Below are 25,257 nucleotides of genomic sequence, written 5' to 3'. Positions count from 1 at the left end.
TCATATTTTTACCCTATCCTATCTAAATGATTCTCCAAGAAACATATACTCTTAATATGATTTTATTCCTCTACTGATCCCATTTGGTTCAAGATTTTTACTTTATATTGGGGGAGAGGGAAGGAGAGGTTGGAGGTGGTTAGGGTGGTGGAAAACACAGGACTGCTAGTGCATGAGGGAAAAAGATCTTTATGTAAAGAAAAACTTCAAACAGCTGTGTGTTCTATAACCTGAGGACGTAGGTAGATTTACCAAGAAATCAATTAAGTTTAAGTTTCAGGGAACTTTACTTAGAAGAGCCCCTTGCAAGGCTTGGTTTACTCTCCTTTGACAGCAAATGAAGTGACAGCAACTCCACCCTCATTCCAGGAGGATCCTCTCTAGTGATTCCTGAACATGATTATCTTGGTATTGCCATCAAGGACGTCTTATCTCAACATTTGCCCAGCCCCAGCAATAACCTGTCCCTCTTGGATTATATGATCCATCCAGACCCAATCTTTAACCCCAAGGAAAAGAATCTGAACGAGTACTGTCCAGCTCCCTGCTCGGGGTGGGATACTATGAGCAAACTTCATGAACATTTCTGGCGGAGGGGGCAGTGGTCCAGCCAATTGAGATCAAAGAGATGGAGTTTTCCCAAGGAAAGAAGCATCCTCTAAGCAAAGTGAAGGAAATTACAAATGTGCCAATACCAGTAACTGGTTTCAGAAAATTTCTTTCAGCTTTACAACTATCAATAATAAAAAACAATAAAATTTGATCAAAAGTACTGAGCAGCAGTCTTTTTCCACAAAGTCCCAGATAGGTAATATTTTAGGCTTTGTGGGCCATTAGGTCTCCTTCAACTCTGATACTGTAGTGTGCAAATGCAGCCACAGGTAATTTGGAGATGTCTGTGTTCTAATAAAACTATTTATAAACTCAAGCAGGCTGGATTTGGTATAGATGTTATAATTTGCCCCATCTTGAGCAAGAGGAAAGATTCTCTCTATAGAAAATATAAAATTGTTGTCATATAAAGAGGAGATTGATAAATACGTGGCCAGGAAAAGGTAGATAAAAAGTATTAAGGAAGTGTATCAGTAGGTTATAGCAGAAATAAGTTATAATAGCAAGTAAGAAGCTATTTTTCTGGATTTTTTTAATGTGTATGGTATTTTTCTATTTGTTGTGATCTTTTCTCATGCTAAATAACCATTTTTATATTTAATTTTTGGATTCTTTTTCTTAAAGAGAGCCTCTCCAAACTGTATAAGCCTCAGGCCACAAAACCTAGATCAGCCTAACCTGGGGTGAGAAAATGATTCATTAGAGAAACACAATTCTATATCTAAAGAAAATGAACTATCTAAGCCAAACCTTTTGCCAAACCAGGTTTTTAACATACAGTGACCTTACCCATTAAGAAACTGTGGCTGAGCAACTTCAAAAAAACCCACTGAATAAAGCAGGTTGGAAAGGCCAATGGGTATGTGTTTGAGGGACTCAGGAGGGTGGGAGCTCTTTTATGGTCAATCCTTCCTGTAACATTCTTAATAGATGATTACATAGTATTTGCTTGAATGCCTGCTATAATAGGGAGCTCACAACTTGAGGGAAGAAATTCTTATCATTGAGCAGCTCAGTTACAAAATTCTTAATACTGAACCTAAACCTGTTTTCCTGGTAGTTGCCACTCACAGGAATTTTAATTTTCAATTATTCATTTAAATATCTGTTGAGCATTTGTTATGTGATAGGTATGGTACTAGGTACAATATTACAGCTAAAACAACATAAAACTGGAGATGTATACTATCCCCAGTAATTACAGCATACTTATTTCTGTGTAATGGAATAATATTTTTCACTTCCATAGAGATGTGTCCCCAACAATTCTATTTCTCAGGTCATCTCCTTTTCAGCTAAAATTTATTTTGATCATTCCTCATCTGAGCTGATTTATGGCTTCCTTATCAGCCGTGTTGTCTTTATCAGACTGGTAAAATGAAGTAGATGATATTTATATGCAGTCACATCAATGCAGAATGTTGGCAAAATAATCAGGGAAATAATGCTTCTTAATCACAGAAAGAAATGCATGTGCATCCTCATTCTTATCTATCATGCTGTATGTTGGAGACAAATGGGACTGTCTTTGTCTAATTCATTATCCTTTCTCATATCCTGACCTTCCATTTCAACTCCATGCTCCCAAAGGTGAAACACCCTGTATCTCACCATCCTTTTATCTGGCTAACTCTGCTCACCTTTCAAACCTCAGTTCAGAGGTCACCTATGGGATCCCTTAAGTGTTAACACTTAACCTACTATTATAGCCTACTATTTATGAGAATAATCAACGTGAGCCTGCCTAACAAGATACTTTGATCAGCTTTAGTCATCAAAAATTAGAGGGAGGAAGCAGCTCCCATTTTCACTAAGTCTTATAAAGAAGATTCTCTTCAAAAAAGTCAATTGACTGATTAGGTAATTAGGTCCTTTCAAACTACACAAATGGTTGGGTTAAACTCTTTAGCGGACAGGAAAATACTAAAGAATAAGATGAACTATAGAATCAAAAAAATGGTAAGTAGTAAACATGCTGAGAAACTTAAAGTTCATTTGGAAAAAAGAAAAAACCTAGAATAGGAGAAATTATGATCTCTGACGTAGCTAGTATAGGGGTTTTCCCATTAGCAAGCATAGATACGAAGAACTCTCCTGGAAGGAAGCCTAGTGGGCTGTCTCCTTGACAGCAGAGTTGCCATAAATCCTCGGCAGTCTAGCCCATGTACTCAGAATATATAGGCAAGCATTACGCAAACAATCTTGCTTATTTAGAACAGTAATAAACTTTCTAGTAATCAGGAGAGATGAGAACTATTCCATAATCAAAGATAATATAACATACAGTGTAAAAGAAGACCTGTAACCTGACCGGCAATAACCCTAAAAACTCTTACCATGGTCAAGATGAATAGATTCATAAGATGATAAGATAATTTGCATCCTGTAGTAACAGCAGACTTTGGAGTAGGAAAATATAGCACAGTAAAAATATGGTACCCAAAATGTTTCTATAGATGACCTACCTTATCATATGAGTTAAAATAATTTCAGTTTAGCCTATTTAAACCAGGGTAAAAGAGTGACATATTTTAGAAAGACTTCCATCAAAACCATTAAAGTAATCCAAATTTTACATTTATTAACTCAACTCTTCAGAACCTTAAAATTATCCAAAATTACTCAGGCAACTGGAATTTTCTAGATCATCAAGAAAAATACCCACTCAATTTATTAAATAAGTCACAGTTCAGTTTTACAATGGGATACTATACAGCTTCTTAAAAAAAAAAAAAAGAAGAGGCTCTTTTAGTCATGATAAAGAAAGAACTTCAATATACACTGCTACGTGAGAAAAAAACAAGATGTAAAATAAAGGGAATAGTATGTTAACATTTGTGCACAACAGCAGGAGCAGAAATAAATAATTTGCATTTGTCTAAATATGCATAAAACCGTCTGGAAAGAGACATAGAAAACAAGTAACAGTTGCCAGCTGTTTAGGGGTTTTGTGTGTGTGCATGTGTTTTGTCAGGAAAGGAAGGACTGGGCAAATGCATTTGATTTTAAACCATGTAAATATTTTAGCTTTTCAAAAACTTAAATGTTGATTTGAAAAATACAGACACCAAAGAAAACCAAAAGACCTATTCAAGTCACTTCATGGTAGAAGTCTGGGAAAAATAAAAAGATCATCTTTCTGATCGAGAAACTATAAACCAGGAAGCATTTCTAGTACCTTTTAAAAGCTTTCTTAAAAATTAAAAGTGAACATTGCTGAAAATAACATACTACAGTGTCTAAAGCTATAAAGGAAGAGAAAAGCAAACTTTGGCTCCTACAGGGAGATAGCCTGTCTGTAATGAAGGTCAAAGTCTATGATTTCTCTCACAGACTTTCCCTTTGAGTCTTTTCAACTCTTAAACACAACTAATCAAGATAAGCAAGTTTAAAATTCAATTGGTTCTGTCTCCCACATTTGTTATTCTACATGCAGGAATTCATAATTACCCAAACTCTTAAAGACAGTCATAGGAATGTGTCTACATATTATATATCTATACATGTATATCACATTTAGTTTGACTTTCATATGTACAATTAAGTTGGGGGAAGGACATGCAAAGAGAAGGGTAATCTTAGAGTAACTAACAGTTTAAATTCAACATACAACCTAACTAAGGAATTCAAGTACATTTCAGACTCTCCCATACATTATGCATAAGAATTAGACAGGCAAAAAAGGGGGGGGGGGACTTTTCTAAAGTTGTTTTTAAGATTCAGAGACTTGAAATTATAGTGTAAGACATTAATAATGATCTAGTAATTTGAAATATAAACTTACCCAATGAACTAGGTTTTATATGCTTCCTCAAAAAGCTCAATGCTGCTAGTTTCAAAAGGCAATTTTTATTCAAAAAATGCATGAACCAATATTTCTCTCTGGTTATTATTATTGAAATTGAATGAACACGCATAACTAGATGCTAGATTGCAACTCCCACAAAGGAGTAGGAAACTGACTGTATTAAAAGACAGATCATGTTAGTTTTCCTCCAAAAAAAAAAAAAAGACTACCACTTAACAGATGAAGAACTTGTGGGTGGCAGTGAGGGAGGTGGGGAAGGATGTGAGGATTTTATACAACATAATACTACTCTATAAGATTGCATTATGTGCTCTAAAGGCAAAAACAAGCTAATGATTTTCTCTATATGGAAAGGTAACTCTTGTATCCCATACCACATTTAATCATTTGAATGTTCCATATTTTTTCAATGTGTAAACATTTGGAGACTAATTCACTTGAGTCAAACAGAACTTTTACGATGTTACTGTCCTCCCCAGGTCAGGTGCTCAACCAGGTGGCTAGACGGGGAGGTGGGAGGGCACTTTTCACTTCTGGGCTCCTTTTTCCTGTGCTCTCTGGGGCTGCAATGTCTGATAAGGCAGTCAATAACCACACTTAGCTATTCAAATTTAAAACAGAAAATTCAGTTCCTTGGTCATATTAGTCACATTTCAAATGCTCAATAGCCACAGGTTACTGCTTACTAGACAGCACAGATGCAGAGTATGTCCATTATGAAAGGTTCTATTGGACAGTACTGCTCAGAAAAGCCCCAGGGAAGAGATTTTATACAAATACATTTTTAGCACAAGATGTGGAATTTACGAGGTCAAGGGTAGGAAAGAGTTGGGGTCATTAGATAAGGGAATATTCATAATAAAAAGAATTAACAAAGTAAATCATATTCATTCACAGAGTGTCTGGCTAACTTAGAGATTAAATTTGAATGGGGTGTTAAATTCATTTTAAGAAATATTTATTATTTGCTGAAAATAGAAAGATAATTAAGAGATGGTCCCCATCTTCAAGGAGTTAATAAACTAGTAAAGGAGATTAAAAAATAACTAAAAGTATGCTACAAGTACCGAAGTGAAAGCAGAAATAAGTGCTCTGGGAAGGCTGAAAAATGAACCCCGAATTCTGACTGGAGACAAGGTGAGGGCAGAGAATAAGGGCTATTCCAGGGGATAAAAGTATGAGGACTGCAAGCACAGACTGGGACAGAGCACACTACTTACTAGCTTTGTGATTTAGGTGGTTACTTACATTCCCTATCCATTTCCTGATGTGTAAAATGGAAGTAATATTACTAACTTCACAGGTTATTAAGATTAAATTAATTGATACACGTAAAGTGCTCTGAACAGTTCCTTCACCTTGGGGTTATTAGAATTAAATAATATACAAAGTGCTCAGAAAACTGCTTGGCATAGTATGCACTTATTAAATATTAAGTATGGACATTTATATTAGCAGATTTAGCTAGATTTCCAACCAAACCATTTTAAAAGCTCTACTACCAGCTTACAGAAACTAGTCACTAGAGGACCAGTATTTCCTTCATTTTCTGCAAGTTGGTCAATGAAAATAAAGAGAACCAGAAAAAACCCCAAGCTTCCAAAAACTTGAAAGACACCCTTACACCTTTACTATCTGCATATCTAGGAATGAAGTTGAAACTAAAAAAGTATGCCAGAATAGCAGGGAGTAAATATTTTTAATAATGGCACCTAAAGAAAGTTTAGGTCAGTGAGAGACCAAATAAATAACCCTGTACTAGATCTTAGTAGGATTTTCACTAGCTTTTATATATATGATAAACCTATCTTGTAGCACTACCTGTCCCCTACCCCCGAGACCACCAAGTGTTAGAGACCTGCTGCCTCTCCCCAGAGACAAGACCTGTGCTAAAGCTCAGTCAATTAAGAGTCTCTTCCAGGAATTTAGAATGCTAACTGAGTCACAGGCCTGAGGAGTACAGGGAGGAAATGACTGGAGTTGAGAGTTTCGCTGACTCCTGCTGATATTCTCAGAATTTCCTAGCCTCCTGCTGTTCCTGAATCTTTACTGTTCAATTCTATTTTGGATTCCAGGGGATCCTCTGGTAGCCAATAACTTCCTTTTTCCTTCAGCCAGCCAGAACTAATTTCTATTATTTGCACACACCACCCCCAACCCAGAAAAAAAAACCCAAAAAACCCGTAACAGTACACTTTTTAAAGTAAATACTTGTACTATGTGTACTCTCATACCTCTGAGATCTTTAACAAAAATCAATGAGAAAGGACTTTTTTTTCCTATATGTATATGCTACTATATACAACTATACAATGTATCTTCCTTTGGCCTGAAGTATTGTAATACCCTAAAAAGACACTCTGCCTCTATTTTATTCTCCATAAATTCTTCTTGCTGGTTATTTTTTAATAGATAGATTCATCCTCAAAAATGTAATGGGTTCCTTTTTTTTAATAGGTTCCTTTTTGATAAGAATAAGATCCAAACTCTTTGTCAAGGATTCAAGCTTTTTCTTAACCTGAGGCAATTAACAACTTTCACTGTCATCTCCTGCTATTAACTCAAAATAGATCGAGACAGCAGCCAAATAATCTGCAGATGCTCAAACACAGCATACTCTTTCACTCCTATTCAACACTAATGCAACAAGACAAGACAAGAAAAGAAAAGATATACAGATTGGGAAGGACGAAATAAAACTGTATTTGTTTGCAGATGATGTGATTATATAGAAAATCCCAAAGAATTAAAAATACAAAGACAAAAACAAAAAAATTCCTGGAACTAATAAGCAAGGTTGTAGGATACAAAGTTAACATGCAAAAGTCAATTGCTTTCCTATATACCAGCAATGAACAATTTAGAATTTGAAATTAAAAAACAAATACTATTTACATTAGCACAAAAAAGTAAAACATTTAGGTATAAAACTAACAAAATACATACAAGATCTATATGACTACAAAATCCCAATGAAAGAAATCAAAGATGATATAGAGAGGTATTTTATATTCATGGATAAGAAAGCTCAATATTGTTAAGGTATCTATCTTTCCTAATTGGGTCCATAGATTCAAAAGAATCCCAGCCAAAGTTATTTTGTGGATATCAACAAGCTTATTCTAAAGCTTATATGAAAAGGCAAAAGACTCAAAATATCCAAAACAATGTTGAAGAAAAAGAACTATTAAAAACTATAGTAATCAAAGCAGTGTGGTATTGGTGAGAAAACAAACAATTCAGTGGAATAGAAGAGAGCCCAGAAGCAGACCCACACCAAGACATGCAACTGATCTTTGACAAAGGAGCAAAGACAATACAATGGAGAAAGGATAGGCTTTCTGAAATATGGACATCCACATGCCTCCTCGTCAAAATCAATCTAGGTACCAATCACAGATATTTCACAAAAATTAACTCAAAATTGATCATAGATTTAAATGTCAAATGCAAAGCTATAAAACTTCTAAAAGATAACAAAGGAGAAAATATTCATGACTGTGAGTTTGATGATGACTTTGTAGAAACAACAGCAAAAGCACAACCTATGAAAGAGAAAACTGATAAACTGAACTTCATTAAAATTAAGAACTTCTGCTCTGCAAAAGACACTGATAAAAGAATGAAAAGACACACTATGAGTGAAAATATATGCAAAACACAAAATATACATGATATAGGATATATATCCAAAACAAAGAACTCTTGCAACTCAATAATAAGAAACAAACAACCCAACTAAAACTTGGGCAAAGAATGTGAACAGACATGTCACCAAAGAAGATACACAGATGACAAATAAGCAAACAAAAAGATACCCAACATCATATAGCACTAGGAATTGCTAACTAAAACAATGAGATATGAGTATAAACCTATCAGAATAACTAAAACCCAAAATACTAGTAACATCAAATCCTATAAGAAAGTGCAACAGAAGGAACTCTCATTTATTCCTAGTAGGAATACAAAACACTATAGCCACTTTGGAAGACACTTTGTCAGGTTCTTACAAAGCTAAATACATGTTTCCCATATGATGTAGCAATCATGCTCCTGGATATTTACCCAAATCCCTAAAAACTTACATCCAAACAAAAAACACACATGAACGTTTATAGAGCTTTACTTAAAACTGCCCAAAATTGAAGCAATTAAGATTTTCTTAAATAGGTGAACGGATAAACTGTGGTACATCCATGCTAGAATGAAATATTATTCACCAATAAAAAGTAATAAGCTATCAAGCCACAAAAAGGCATGGAGGAATTTAAAGTGCATATTGCTGAGTGAAAGAAACCAGTCTGTAAATACTACATACCACACTACTCCAACTATATGACATTCTGGAAAAGGAAAAACTATAAAGAAAGTAAAAAAAATATATATATATATCTATATATATCTATGGACCCTGGGATTTCAACAAGAGGGAGAAGGGATAAATAGGTGGAGCACAGGGTATTTTTAGGGCAGTAAAACTATTCTGTGTGATATTGTGATGTGGTGGATACATGAAACGCATCTGTGAGAACTAAAACCTATAGATATATAGAGGCAAACCTAGTATGAACCATGGACTCTGGTAATAATAATGCATAATAATAATAATAATGCATCAGTACTGGTTTATCAATTTTAACAAATGTATCACATGAAAGCAAGATGTTCATAATAGGGGAAACGGAGCGGAGAGAGGGGACAGGTTATATGTAAACACTCTGTACTTCCCACACGATTTCTGTCAATCTACAACTGTTGAAAAAATACATTCTATAAAAAAAAAATCCAAGCTAGCTAGCTATTTTAGAAAGCAGTTCTTCAAGCATAAATTTGGACCACAACCAAGAATAATCAGATAATTGAGGAAACAGCAGCAGAGAGGAAATATGTGATTATTAATTGAAATTTTTTTCAATGATGAGAACTTTAAAAAAATTAATGAGTATCTTCAGATATATTTGATTACTTATGATTGCAAAAGGGACAGGTTGCTCTTAAAGTATAGCAATTAGCAATTGTAGAAAACTTTGATGGAAAATAAAAGGTAACACCTTATCACTAGAAATTCAGAGATAAATTTCACAATCTCTAATATCCATTCAAAAATAACCAAGCAGGTAAAAAAGCAGAAAAATGTGATCCATAGTAAAGATAAGAATAAATCATGAGTAACTGATACAGATGATAGAATTAGTAGACAAGGACATTAAAATAGTTACCATAGCTGTATTTCATACATTGAGCTAGAGCAAAGATACAATATGTTAAGTAGCAACACAGAATACATTTTTAATCCAAATTAAACCCGTAGTGATGAAAACTACATCTGAGATGAAAAACCAATGTCTAGGTAGTATTAATGGCAGATTAGACATTGTAGACAAAAGATTAGTGACCTTAAAGACTGTAGCAATGGCTACTATCTAAAAGAAACAGTGAGAGAATGAGATGGAAGGAAAAAAATGAGCTGCCCAGTAGCAAGGTGTCCAGCTTTTTTGAAGTCCAGCTTTTGGGAGGAGGGGGCAGTATATTTGGAAAAAAAAAGTCTGAAAAATTTCCAAACTTGACATAAACTTATCATAAACCCACAGATCCAAGAAGCATAAGAAATTCCAACACAAGGAATAATAAAACTATGTCAAAGCACATCATAATCAGAGTCCTTCAAACCAGTAACAAAGAGAAAAATCTTAAAAGCAGAGAAAAAAGACATACTGTACAGAAGATTAAAGAAAAGGACCATAGCAGATTTCCTGTCTGCAATAACTGCAAACAAGAAGATACCTGGAGCAGCATCTTTACAGAAAGAAAAAAAAAGACTATCAAAGTAAAATTATATATCCAGAGAAAATCTTTCAAGATTCAGGGCAAAATATAGACTTTTTCAGAGATATAAAGCTGAAAGAATTTATCAGTAGCAGATCTATACTACAAGAGATGTTCATGAAAAAAGAAAAAAGAAAAAATACTCTGGCTGAAGAAAACTGATAGCGGAGAGAAGTCTGGATCCAGACAAAGGAATTAAGGGCACCAGAAATGATAACCAGGTGGGTTATTTTCTTATTTTCAAATCTCCTTAAAAGATATCTGAATCATTAGAGCAAAACATCAATGTATCATGGTGTTTATAACATATGTAGAAGGTAAAATGTATGGCAACAATATAGCATAATGACATGTACTAATGCAATGTAAAGAAAGACAGCAAAAAAGAGGAAAAAAGGAACAAAGAACACATGAGGCAAACAGAAAACAAGTAGCAAGATGGTAGATTTAAACCCAATCACATCAATAATCATCATATTAAATGTAAATGGCCTAAATATCCAAATTAAAAAGTAAATACTGTCAGACAGGGCTTAAAAAGCAAGACCTAACTATGTGCTACCTATATGAAACCCAGTTTAAGTATAAAGACACAAAGAGATTCAAAGTAAAAGAATGCAAAAAAGATTATAGTATCAATCAAAAGAAAATTTTAGTCACCATATTAATAACAAAGTTGATTTCAGAGCAAAGTACACCAGAGACAAAGGGAGTCATTTCATGATAATGGTCAATTATTCAAGAGGACGTAACTTATAAATGTTTATGTACCTGACAAATATGTTCAAAGCAAAGTAAACTGATAGACTGCATGGAGAAACAAATTCATAAATATAGAAGAATTCTACCCCTTTCTCTTAAAAATTGGTAGAGCAAGTAGACAGAAAATCAGTAAGGATAAAGAAGACTTAAACTACACTACTGACTTATTTGATACAGTACATTCGCTAAACATTCAACCCAACAACAGTGGAATACACATTATTTTCAAGTGCAGTGTGGAACATCAATTTAGGCCATATTCTGCTTAATTCTGCTTAAGTGGGTAAGGGTATAAAGTAAACAAGACTAGCCACGAGTTGATACCCACATATTTTCAATACAAAGGAATTAAAGTAAAAATTAATAACAGGAAGACATCTGGAATATCCCTAAATCTTTGGAAACTACATTTCATACTTCTAGAAAACATGTGGGTCAAAGAAATGAAAAGAAAAGTTAGACAGTAATTTAAATTAAATTAAAGTTAAAATACAACATACTCAGTATGTGGCATGCGACTAAAGCAATATTTAGGAGGAAATGTATAGCACTAAATATCTATGTTAGAAAAAGAAAAAGGTCTCAAATGAACTACTGAGTAGTAATCACTTAAAGAAAAAAAAAACTAAAAAAAAGAAAAGCAAATAAACCAAATGTAAGCAAAAAAGGAAATAATAGATATCAGAACAGAAATCAATAAAATAGAAAATAAGAAAAATAATAATCTGTTAAGCTAAAACTTGTTAAGAAAAATCAATACAATTAATAAACCTCCAACCAGGCTAATTAGGAAAGAAAATCATATGATGCCTGATATTTACTTAAAAGTAATACAGAAAAGAGAAAAGTGGGTTAATTCTTGGGATTAACATACACACACTAGTATATATAAGATAGATAAACAACAAAGACCTACTGTATAGCACAGGGAACTATATTCAATATATTGTGACAATCTATAATGGAAAAGAATCGAAAAAGAATGGAATATATATACATATATATGTGTGTATATATATGTAAAACTGAATCACTTTGCTGTACACCTGAAACTAACACAACACTGTAAATTAACTATACTTCAATTTTTAAAAAATGGTTAAAAAAATAACACAGAAAAGGAAAAAGTGGGTAAGAATATAAAGTAGACAAGACTGGCCATGAGTTGATACCCACACTGATGAGGGACTTAAAACTAATCAAAAGTATCATCAATATAAAGCTACACTAATTAAAAATTCTGTATACTGGCAAAGAAATTTAAAAAAATAAGAGAAGGCAGAAACTGATCTAAGTACATCTGGTAATTTGGTAAATTATAAAGGTAGTATTTCAAATAGGTAGGAGAAAATTAATTGCTCAATAAATGGCATCAAGACAACTAGCCATTTGTAAAAATATTAACACTGGATTTCTACTACCCTTGTTTTCAAAAGTCACTTCCAGAAAGATTAAAGACAATATGTACAAAATAAAACCATAAAAGTTCTAGGAAAATGTGAGTAGATACTTTTGCAGTTCTGAGCTAGAACAGCATTAAATAAAAACTTGAAAGATTACCACATTTAACTACACAAAAATTTAAAACCTATGTAATGACCAAAAACATCAAAAATACTTCTGTCAAAAAATAAAATGCTGAAATGTTAAAAAAATGCCATAATCTATAATTACTGTTCCTAGAGAGTTTAAATCACTAAGAAAAAAAAACAAATAACCCAATAGAAAAAATGGTTTAAAGACAAGAATAAGGCAATCACAGAAGAAATATACATGACCAATAGACATGAAAAGATATTTAACCTCATTAAAAACTGTAACTCAAACAATGAGATTTTTTTGACCAGTGAAACTGTCAAAAGCAAAAAAGACTTTTAAATTCCAGTGTTGATGTGAACATACAGAGCTTGGTTACAAACGTTTTGGAAGACAATTCAGCAGTCTCTAGTATTTTTTAAATTCAGAGTTTGGAAATAACTGTTTTGGAACACAATTCAGGAAGTATCTACTACTATTTTTCAATGCTCATGCTCTCTTGACTTCACTTCTTAGAATTTATTCTATAGAAATACCTGTAAAGGATACATAGAAATAATTATTTGAATGTTCACTACAGAACTTATTCTAAAAGCAAAAACTTAGAAAGTAAAAACACCTATTGTAAGGGGTTGAATTGTGTCTCCCTAAAAAAACACACTGAAGTCCTAATGCATGTATCTGTGAATGCAACCATATATCAAAAGAGATTTTTTGCAGATGTAAGTTAAGATGAGATCTTAGGGTTGACGCTAATCCAACGACTAGTGTCCTTATACAAAAAGAACACAGAGAAACAGACAAAGAGAGAACACCCCTTGATTACATAGGTAGAGATTGGAATGATGAATCTATAAGACAAAGAATATCAAGAATGGTCAGTAAAGGGCCAGAGTGGCATGGGACAGATTTTCTCTCAGTGCCTCCACAAGGAACCAACCCTGCCAACACCTTGATTTTGGACTTCTAGCCTCTAAAAATGTGAGAGAATAAATTTGTTTTTAAAGCCACACAATCTGTGGTACTTTGTTAAGCTGGCCATAAAAAGCTAATAGAGTTACAAGAAATTCATAAACTATAGGATTCAGTAGTGAAAAGTATGCAACAGATAATAAATGGACATGACAATATGTGAAAGATATAAAATATAAGTGAACAACTTGCAGAACAACATGTGTAATACCATCTTCCTGGTAATTTAAAGACACTATCTTTCTCGCCCTTTAACTCCTCACTGAAATCCATCCTTTTCAAATGCTGGCCAAGTCAAATATGGGCTAGACTGCCTCCCTCTCTAATTTCAATGTGCATGGACACCTTCATAGATCTAAGTCCACTCCTAAGGCCTCAATAATCAACACTATGCAAAGGATTCCAAAGCTCTAATCCTACAATCTGTATTATCTAGCCATTTCCATAAGGTGGTTCTGCTGTCATCTTGAATTCACAGAGCCAACGAAATATTGCCTTTTTTTCTTCACAAAATTTCTAGAAAATAGCCTTGGAATGGCAACGAGCTTCATCTACTTCGAACTTGGACTCATCGATAGTGGCTGCCTGTAAGGATATGCTGAGTATTCAGAAACCAATCACAACAAAGTAGGAAAAAATGCTGTGAGTGACAGGTGGTATCTGCCATGAGAACAGAGTCGAAGGATTCACTATCCTTCATAATTCTTTTCCTGTTCCAGATGCTTCTACAATTCAGGTTCCTTAGCCGGGCCAGGTCTGCTGAGATAATGAATACGACAGTGTTTAGTAAACTTCAAAGTTTTCACTCACAGTATTTTAATTATGAATAATAATTTCCAGTTTTCCCCATTTCTAGATCCTTCCTATCTCAAACGTTTTTGAATCAACATCTTTGTGACTTCTCCCTATTTAGGAACTAAAGCTCAGCTCCTAAGTCCGACGTTCAAGGTCTTCCAAAATCTGTCCTTAATTTATCCTTCAAACTTATCATTCACTATCTCTTCAAGCAAATACCATTCTCAATTCTAGTCAAGCCAGTCTATTCAGTATTTCCAAACACTCCATACAAATTTTCTACTCCAAACTTGCTCACACATTTCCCTACACTTGAACGGAGCTGCTTCCTTGCTCTGACATACATTCTAGAGGCCATTTAAGGTCCTCATGCTCAAGCCCCACAAAGATTTATTGAATCCCACAGTGATAAACCTATCTCCCCTATTATTCAAATCCTTACTATATGCTGGCTTATAAAATGTATCTTTTTGTGCAGTAATTTTTATCTTCCCTGGCTATTTAGTAAACAATTTAGGGGTAAGGACTAGATCTTCCTTACCCCTTCCATGTATTCCAAAATTCTAGGGAAGGTATTATGTGCTCAGTAAGTCCTCAATTCTTGACCATGATGATATTTTATTACTAAAAATAGAAGAAATCATTTGATTAGCTTCATGCATTGCATACAAATCAAACAGTTCCTTTACTGAAAATCTCTTAGGTGTTTAGGTACCCTCTAATATTTTTCTGGCAAAAAAAGTATTCACCATACTGGAATATTTCACTTAATTTTTGTTTGTTTGTTTTGGAACCAAAAATAAACAACTTCACCTCTATCTTAATACTTAAAAACATTAACTAGTTTTACTTTCTCCAAATCTAATATAAAAGTTTAACTTTAAAATGAAACTTGAAAACATTTCATTGTCCTAAAGCTACTGTTTATCTGTTGATGATATTTCAATCTCCTTATATCATTTTAACAGCATTTTATATTCCTAGATGTCTTCTGCATTTTCTTTTTTTCAATTCATCTGGTCTTTAATGAGTACCCCTCTTATAGAGACAGATTTCTATAGTAATCTTCATATCACGTAAAAAGTAAGTTCAAAAACAAAATCACCATGGCAGAAGAACCAAGGAGCTAAGGATATTAAGGAACAATTAGAGTAAACTAACAATCATAGTAATTTAAATATGAAGTTACTACAGATCTTTCTTTTGATTGTTTTCTACAGGGAGCTTTTCTAGATTTGCACCTTCAACATCACTCTAAACCAGTTATTTGGTCTCTTTAAAAAGGGGCCATAATTTCTCTATAACACATTAACTCCAAAGTGAAACTGATGTTTTCTAATCAATTTCACTCTCCTATAAATTAGTAAACAATACTTAATACTTAAAAAATACTAGGCAGTTCAGTCATACACCAATAAGAATTTTATCTACAGTTAAAAATTATATATATATTACTCCTGAACAAGAATGTACAAACTTGTTTTGTTTCTAGAATCTTTACAGCAAAAGTGAACTCTTAATAATGCTAGGTTCTCATCTATTGGATCAAAGCTATGACTCCTAGAAAGAGTAATTTATAATGAAGCTGAACTCTTTTAAACTTCAACTTTTCCCACAGCCAAAATAACACTCAACAGTGAAAAGCTGAAAGCCTTCCCACTACAATGTGGAACAAGACAAGGATGCCCACTCTCACCACTTTTATTTAACCTAGTATTGGAAATCCTAAGAAATAAAAGGAATCCAAATTGGAAGAGAAGAGGTAAAATTGTCACTATATGCAGATGACATGATATTGTATACAGAAAACCCTAAAGGGGCCATACAAAAACTACTGGAGCTGATAAAATAATTTGGCAAGGTAGCAGGATCCAAGATTAACATACAGAAATCAATTGCATTTCTTTACAGTAACAATGAAATATCAGAAGAGGAAAGTAAAAAAAAAAAAAATCTTTTAAAATCACATTAAAAAAAGAAAACACAGGAATAAACCTGACCAAGGAATACACAGAGAATTATAAAACATTGATTAAGGAAATTTAGGATGATTTAAAGAAATAGAAAGAGATTCCATGCTCTTGGATTGGAAGAATTAATATTGTTAAAACAGGCCATACTACTCAAAGCAATCTACAGACTTAATGTGATCTCTATCAAATTACTCATGATGTTTCTTTACAAAACAGATAATCTTAAAATTTATATGGAATAACAAAAGACCCAGAATTGCCAAAGCAATACTGAAGAAAAAGAACGAAGCTGGAGGAATAACCCTCCCAGACCTGACAATACTACAGAGCAACAGTAATCAAAACAGCATGGTACTGGCACAAAAACAGACAGATGGATCAATGGAACAGAACATAGAGCCCAGAAATAAACCCAGACTTGGGGTCAATTAATCTTTGACAAAGGAGGCAAGAATCTACAACGCAGAAAAGACAGTCTCTTCAGCAAATGATGCTGGACAAACTGGACAGCTGCATGTAAATCAATGAAATTAGAGCACTCCCTCACACCACACAAAAGATAAACTCAAAATGGCCTTAAAGATGCAAACATAAGGCAAGACACCATAAATCTCCTAGAAGAAAACATAGGCAAAATATTTCCTGACATAAACATTAGCAATGTTCTCCTAGGACAGTCTGCTCAGGCAATAGAAATAAAGCAAAAATAAACAAATGGAGCCCAATTAAACTTATAAGCTTTCACACAGCAAAGGAAACCATAAACAAAATGAAGACAACCTACAAAATGGGAGAAAATATTTGTAAATGATGCAACAGACAAGGGCTTAATTTCCAGAATATACAAACAGCTCATACAACTTAATAACAAAAAAAGAAACAACCCTGTCCAAAAATGGGCAGAAGACCTAAACAAGCAATTCTCCAATGAGGATATACAAACAGCCAATTAGCACATGAAAAAAATGCTCAAAATTGCTAATTATCAGAGAAATGTATATAAAAACTACAGTGAGGTATCACCCCATACCAGTCAGAATGGCCATCATTCAAAAGTCCATAAATGATAAACGCTAGAGAGGGTGTGGAGAAAAGGGAACCCTCCTGCGCTGTTGGTGGGAATGTAGTTTGGTGCAGCCATTATGGAAAACAGTATGGAGATTCCTCAAAAGACTAAAAATAGACTTGCCATATGACCCAGCAATCCCACTCCTGGGCATAGATCCAGAAGGAACCCTAATTCAAAAAGACACCTGCACTCCAATGTTCATAGCAGCACTACTTACAATAGCCAAGACATGGAAACAACCTAAATGTCCACTGAAAGATGACTATGATAAAGAAGCTGTGGTATATTTATACAGTGGAATACTACTCAGCCATAAAAAAGAATGAATTAATGCCATTTGCAGCAACATGGATGGACCTGGAGATTGTCATTCTAAATGAAGTACGCCAGAAAGAGAAAGAAAAATATCATATGATATCACTCATATGTGGAATCTAAAAAAAAAAAAAAAAAAAAAAAGACACAAATGAACTTATTTACAAGACAGGAAGACTCACAGTCGTAGAAAACAAACTTATGGTTACCAGGGGAGGAAAGGGGTGGGAAGGGATAAATTGGGAGTTCAAGATTTGTAGATTCTAATTACTATATATAAAACAGATAAACAACAAGTTTCTACTGTATAGCATACGGAACAAAGTCCAATATCTTATAGCAACCTATAATGGAAAATATGGAAACAAATACATGCATGCATATGTATGACTAAAACATTATGCTGTATACCAGAAATTGATACAACATTGTAAACTGACTATACTTCAGTTAAATAAATAAATAAACCTCATCTTTAATCACTCTAAAATAACCAAGTCAGTTCACTGTAACTATTGAGTCTAACACTTAAAACTAAAAACTTAAAAAAACTTCTTTTAACGTTAGATGATAAGCAATAAAAGGTAACACCCAGCTATCATAACGCTAATACAATTTCATATGAGAAACAAGGTTCTAGATGGAATTAACAAAAAAAACTCTTAGAAATAATGCCATCTTAATTAAAAGGCACACTTCTAACAAGCCAAGCCAAAAATTCCTTGTAATTATAAGAAATAATTAATAATAATAATTCAAAGTTAGTTAAGAGCTGATTATACTACTACTACTACCTTTTAATTCTGTTCACTCTGGTCTTTTTAAAGTAAAATGTCTATTAAATTGTAACGCTAAGAAAAAGGTGAGTTAGAAATGGAAATCCACAATGAAATGATTTGAGATTATCTACCTCGCACTTAGATATATACTATATTTGTCTCCATCGTGCAATACACGCATGTGCCAAGGTTAACAGACGGGCTGTTCCTTCCCTGCTAGAGTCCCTGGCAACTAGAATATTTAGAGTGGTAGAACATTAAAGGTGGAAAGACTGTGGTGTTATCTGTCCAACCACTCATTTTCAGAGCAGGAAAGTGAGGTTCATGAAGGCAGAGATTCTTGCTCACATTCATGACTAATTGGTGGCAGACCATGGACTAAAACCCAGGAACTCCTAACGCTTATACCAGGATCCCTGTTTTCCTCTTCAGTCAGCAGCCAGAGGGGGCTAATAAGGCTGCTCAGAACTTCTCCAGAGATCTGTTTCAGCTGCTGCTTAACTCTTAATTTATATATTTATAATTTACTGTCTTTAAACCAAAATGTTAGAATTAATTTACCTAAACCAAAACAAATGTAATATAGAATTCAAGATTTTACTTTAAAAACCTCCCTGCCAGTAACAGGAAATCTAAACCAAGTAACGAATAGTATTAACGACAACATTCCTTCACATGCTTCTCCAAAGTCCCAGAACACTTTATAAGTGGCAGCTAAGTGCTTTACACACATTATTGCATTATTCTCTGAAATCCTTGACTAAGCCCATTTTACAAATCTAGACATTAAGGCTCATATCTGTTAAGAAGTTTGCCTATATTACAGCGCTAAGAATAACAAGAAATACATAACCCAGGTCTGCTGGATTCTTCTAAATCTCCTCTTGTGTCCGCCCACACCTTTGTACTCACCTTTTTTCCTCTATAATAGAGAAGGCTGACTACCTATCTTTGCATATTGCAAATCCCATGAATTTTAACCTTTTTTCTCTTTCCAGTATTACTCAAGGTGAAATACATTCTCAGCCCCAACTTCCCAGTAGTACTGCCCTAACTTAGGCCTTCATCAAGACAGTGATCCCCTCTAGACACCTCTCCCTCTAAACTTACTTAAGAATTTAGAACAGAAACAAAATAACCGTTGGACAGCTACTACTACCACCTATATTAGTTCAGCAGCAGAATTAAACCACTTTGTTTTCCTAATTAGTGAAGATTTTAACAATCTGATCAAGCAATGAGAAATGCTGAGTGAATTCCTAGGGAACTAAACAAATTAGCTATTATAATTATGCAAGTCAGGAAGTATTCAGTGATCTGTATGCTAGATGTTATATGCTATAAAAATTATAGCAGACTATGCAGGCATAAGGTCTAATCTCCCAAAATTATATATAAGGTGAGAAAATAAACAAAAAACTAAAGGATATAAGCAAGTTAAAATAAATGCTGAGGAACTAAAGGAAATAAAAATTAAAGTTAGTTAATAAAAATGGCTTCTTATATATCACTAAATCTTGAAACAAACCAGGTGAGTACGGCAGGGAACGGTAACAGTCGACATTACTAACCCCAGTCCATCTGGACCAGAGATGGGTGTAAAGTGCTAGTATAAGGTTTTATTTTTTCTAATCCTTAACTTCTTGCTTATTCAGGAATATATACATTTAACTCTTCTTGCAAGACGAATATACTCTTTATAGAAAATAGGTTAAACCACACTACATGAAAGGCAACAGAACTAACTACAAAACAAGACCTAATAATCTTATTTTTAACCGTTCTTAATTGTTCTAAGAAAATACTACCAGCTAATGAATTGCATCAGAACTATTTACTTTATATAAAAGTATATAACATAAATTTATATATTACCTATAACTTTGCATGAAACCTCAACTTTCACCAGATCGATTTTTAAAAACTGGCAAAACTACAGATTTACTGAAGATTCACTTCCTCCATGAAACTAATCACCAACCTAGAGTCTCAATTACATCTGGGCATATTTCCATCTAGTGACACATGTACGTTTCTGCATACTTTTTCTGCTGATGGTTTCATACTTGCCTTTTTCCCTATTCCCTTCCCTCATGCTCTGTATCTAAGGGGGATGAAATCCTACTGGAATCTTTTTGTCCTTGATTCTACCAGCACTGCCTTAATTCAGACCCTCATCATATTTCATATGGACCGCTGTGGATATAATCTCCTTTTCCTCCACTCTCACAACTCTCAATCCACCCTCCATGGTGCCTGCACCTTTCTCCCTAACTTCCTAAAAGTCAAATCTGATCTTGTGGTACCTTACCAACTACGGCAATACTTGCTCAGCTGCATCTTTCTCTTACATTTATGAAATACACATTGATATTTTAATGGGTTAAGGAAATGCTGTACTATCAGAGCTTGTTTTAACTTAACCTTAACTGACAAAATATGAACCAAATATTGAGGGAAAACCTACTAATGTTGCCAATATGCTTCAGGATTACCCTATTAGAAAACAGTGGATTTCAGCAGTGGTTTTCAAACTGTGATATATGTTAGAGCCTTCTACTGGCTAAAAATAGAAACACCCAAAGTTCCACCTCACCCACTGAATTTGAATACTATCTAGCCACAGCCTAGACATATGTATTTGTAATAATCTTCCTAATGCCTCCAATGCAATACCCTAACAGAAACCCCCCCTGCTCCACAACATAGGTCCGCTGACTTCCCAAGCTGTTTGCCACCTCTCATCAACCTGGGGAGTACAGTCGGCCCTTCGAATCTCTGGATACAGAGGGCTGACCACAAGGGACTTGAGCATCCGAGGATGACTATCCCTATTAATCTTAAATATTCAGGTATCACCCATTCCAAAAAGCTTTTACTCATCCTCCCTTTTGATCTCCTAAACCTTTATAAAACTAACACCATCCATATATTTACATATAGTCCTTCTAATCCAGCCAGCCACCCCATGAGATAGAAACCCTATTTTAGAAATGAGAAAACCAATTCTAAAACAGGGGGCTTAAGAAACTTGTCCAAAGTGACCATATGAGTTTGATCCCCAGTCTACTGATTACAAAGCCAAGATACTTTCCATTGTGACATGCAGCCTCTCACACATCACTCTGAAATATTGACTTACTCATCAATTTACACATTTGTTTCCACTTTTAGACACAGTAAGCTCCCTGAGAGCAGGCATCAACCCTGATTTTGACCTCAACATTTAATTACTTGAGTATTTGTTGAGTGAAAGAAGGAATGAAACTCCTTTAGGGCTGGAGACTATAATGACTCTTGTTTCTTGAATTTTTAAACAGAACTCTGAATACACTCTTGCTTAACAAATTTGTTCTGACCTGTAAATCTTACTGTTTGATTTTTTTTAATGAGAGAATGTGTTTCAGCACTGTACAAAAACAAAAACAAAAAACTGCATCAGTCAGCAAAGGGGAAAAAAAAGATTGTTCCAGAAAATTAAAATATCATTCTGTACTCTCTAATATTTGGAGGCGTCAAATATTAAAGTTAATCATTGCAACAATTTCTTACCAGAAGAGCAGGTAACTCCAACAGAGTGGTTCTAAATGACAGAAATTCAAAAGGTTGAATAATAATGGATGACATAAAGAAATTAAGCACTGAATACTGACAGCTTATTTGGCAATCCACCTATATTAACCAGTAAGAAACACTATTTTGCTCTATCACTGTATTCTATCACATGTCATTTTTTTGAAACCAGTAAACATTACAGGTAAGCATAGAGCAGTCAGTCAGTATACTTGTGAGTAAATGTAATGTCCTTTCTATTTGAAGTTAATGTGTCTGGTATGTAACACATAGTACAACTACTTCTTTTCTGACACAGATTACAAAGTAAAGTAATAAACAGATAAGTAATAAGCAGATAATGTCATTTTCAAAGAGCTGGAGATTTTCCTAAATTGAAAATATGCAAAAAATAGCGCTGCTTTAAGAATCTTACAGTTTAATTATATCCCAAATTTATATATTTTTGAAAAAAAGAAGTGATTACTCCTTTAACACCACTTCTAGAAATAAATCAGTAAGAAGAAAGAACAAAAACTTTCCCAGAACAATACGATGTAGTGAAAAGTATAAGAGACTAGGCATCAGGAGTCCTGGTTACATGACTAAATTGTTGTGTGACTTAGGGCTCACTGGCTCAGTCTGCTCATTTGTTTAAAGTGTGTGTAGGGGAGGAGGCTTGACTGTCTTTACAACTGTCTCCCCAAATTCTGACTTTTAGCCCGCTTCATTTTATTCTTCTAATTAGGTCTAACTTCTGAAATCAAACACATCTGAATTGCATAGAATGATTCAATCTCCAACTGGATGGCACAGGATACAAAGGGTAACTATAAAGTTAACAATTAATCTGGTAACTTCCCAGAAACTGTCTAATCCTAACTTCTTAAACAGGCAAGTGCAGCCTGATTTGACACATTTAACACTAAGAGAAGCCGTAAAAGGTACAGCTCTGTTGACGTTTCCCTCAGGGTTCCTGGGTTCCAGTGGCACATACTCTGAAGGTGCTCGCCAGTAAAGAGGGGAGAAAGGGACCCCAACAGCGTTCCAACAAACTCAGCCACAGTTCAACCCAGCCACCAGAGTAAGATGCAGCCTAACAAGGCCTACACCACAGAGCAGAACCTCCCCACCCCCAGAAGTGCCAGCAGCCAATGTAATGAATGCTTCCGTCAATAACACACACTCCCCTTCCCACAGCAGAACTGCTCGATCCCAGCCGGCCATCTGGGGTTGGAACAGGCCACACAGCACTAACCTAAGAACCCTTCTCAGGCCCCCAAAGGCCAAGAACTGCTGGAGACTGCGGTTCCCCTGCTCTTGGTTGTGGGAGAGCAGCATATCCTCCTCCCACCAATGCAAAACACGAAACAAAACAAAAAACGGTGGAGAGGAGAGAGAAACCAGGCCTGGTCGAGACTGCTGGAAGAATAAACCTTGTTTCTCTGCAGTGGGGAGCAGCAGCATTTCCTGCCCTCGTTCCGAACCGATGCACTCGACTTCATTCCCTCCCGAGATCCTCAAAGGGGATTAAAAACCACTTTATGGTCCCCTTCATTCATATCTGGGCTTCCGTCCCCGACCTACCCACTCCTGAGACCTCTGGCATTGTGATGGAAGGTCCTCCCAAATGAGGCCATAGGAGGAGAAGTGAGGGCCAGTACAGGGCCCCGGTTACCAACATCAGGCAGCTGCTGCAAGAAGATCCCCCTGTGGCCTGAGAGTAAAGTTTGAACCAGCAGCAAGGGCACGGAGGCGGGCCTGGTGGAGCAGAGATCCACGGCAGGCCCGCGGAGGTGACACTTCCCTGCTTCCCGGCCAGGTCCGGGAGGCGGCGTCCGGCCGGCCCGCACTGCCCGCACCCAGGAAGCCCCGCCAGAGGGCCGACGAGGAGCCGGGGGCCGGCGGGAGGCCTGGCCGGCAGCCCGACCCTCCCCGCGCCGCTCCCGCCTCCTTCCCCACTCCCACTTCCCGGCCTTCAGGGCCCGGGCCCGTGAGCTAACGTCGGGGGCGGCGGCGCGGGTCTCGGCCACTGACCACACATTTCTTGCCGAGGAAGGTGAAGAGGGACTCGTTCTCCTGCGGGGTGAGCAGCAGGGACCCCACGTTGGTGACCCTCCGCGGCGGCGGCGGCTGCTGCTGGCCGGAGCTCATGATTTCGCCGGCGGGGTTGGGAGGCCAGGGCCGTCTCCTCCGGCGAGTGGGCGAGCGCTCGTTCCCCTTCTCGGTGACAGGGGCGGGAGGAGGGGAGTCAGAGGCGCAGCATCTCGCAGCTCCTCCGGCGCGGGGAGGAGGCCACGGGAAGGAGGAGCCGACGGCGGGCCGCGCTGAGGAAGGGAAGCGCCCAGCTCCCGCCGGGCCAGGCTCTGGCCGGATGGTCGTTGTCCTCGCACTCCGGCGATTGCGCTAAACTCCCAACTCCTCCTCCTGCAACCCTCCTTCGGCGGCGGCGGCGGCGGCCGCACAATCCAACATGGCAGCGGGGACGGGCGAGACCACAGGACGCAAGACGCGGGGGAGCGCGCCGGAAACACTGCGGGCCCCGGGAGGAACCCCCACAACCCCACGCCGCGGCTGGCCTCGTCGCGCCGGCCCCAGGCCACGCCCCCTTCCGGCCGAGACCCGGGCTGCCGGGTCAGACACGGGGCTTGGGGTCCGCGCGGGCTCCGGCCTCTAGGCGCGTTTCTCCGGGGCTCCGGCCGGGCGGCAGCGGCCTAGAGAGAGGAGGCTGCTGGCATCTTCTGCGGACGCACACCTTTGCAAAGCATCAGTGCAGGCCCAGGTCCCTCTCCCCGGAATAGCTCTTATTTCTGGGGCGCCGCCGCCGAACCTTGACACCGCTTGTGAAAAAGCTCTGGAATCTGGAGACGGAAAATGGGAGAAGCGACGTGCTCCCCTGTGCTCCTCGCCGGTTTCGTCAGAGCCGCAGGTGCCTGGGGTTTTCAGACTTAGTCCAAACTTCAGCAGTGGGAGTGGAGAAACAGGCCTGTCCCAGTATGTTGAAAGAGATCTTGGTGATGGGTTTTACAAAAAAACAAACGCACTTAGGAAAGGTTTCTACCGCCCGCTGGTGTGTCTCGCAGGATAAATGTATTTGTGATATTTAAATTCAGGCTCTTTTCTCTGAAGGGTCCTCCACGCATTGTCCCCCGTTTTGTAAACTGGAACATACTCCATTTTTTACCTCCTCTCGTCTTTTTTTCTCTCAAACCCCGAAGACTTTGTTTTCTTTTTATCGAAAATGACTGTACCCAT

The 25,257-nt window shown here is 36.6% G+C and overlaps 1 protein-coding gene across 2 annotated transcripts in view; it reads right to left on the bottom strand.

Annotated features, from left to right (window-relative positions):
• WASL (WASP like actin nucleation promoting factor) overlaps positions 1-24,969 on the bottom strand; it is a 69,634-nt gene extending 44,665 nt beyond the window's left edge. For both annotated transcript variants that reach the window (XM_032483584.1, XM_032483585.1), the window contains exon 1: positions 24,040-24,969. In XM_032483584.1, the coding sequence (XP_032339475.1) occupies positions 24,040-24,156 (117 nt within the window). In that variant the 5' untranslated portion in view covers positions 24,157-24,969. The remainder of the gene's footprint in view (positions 1-24,039) is intronic.
• Positions 24,970-25,257: the final 288 nt, after the last annotated feature.

This window comes from Camelus ferus, chromosome 7 (assembly GCF_009834535.1).
Source record: "Camelus ferus isolate YT-003-E chromosome 7, BCGSAC_Cfer_1.0, whole genome shotgun sequence".
Taxonomy (NCBI): domain Eukaryota; kingdom Metazoa; phylum Chordata; class Mammalia; order Artiodactyla; family Camelidae; genus Camelus; species Camelus ferus.
This window is presented reverse-complemented; position numbering and strand designations above follow the sequence as displayed.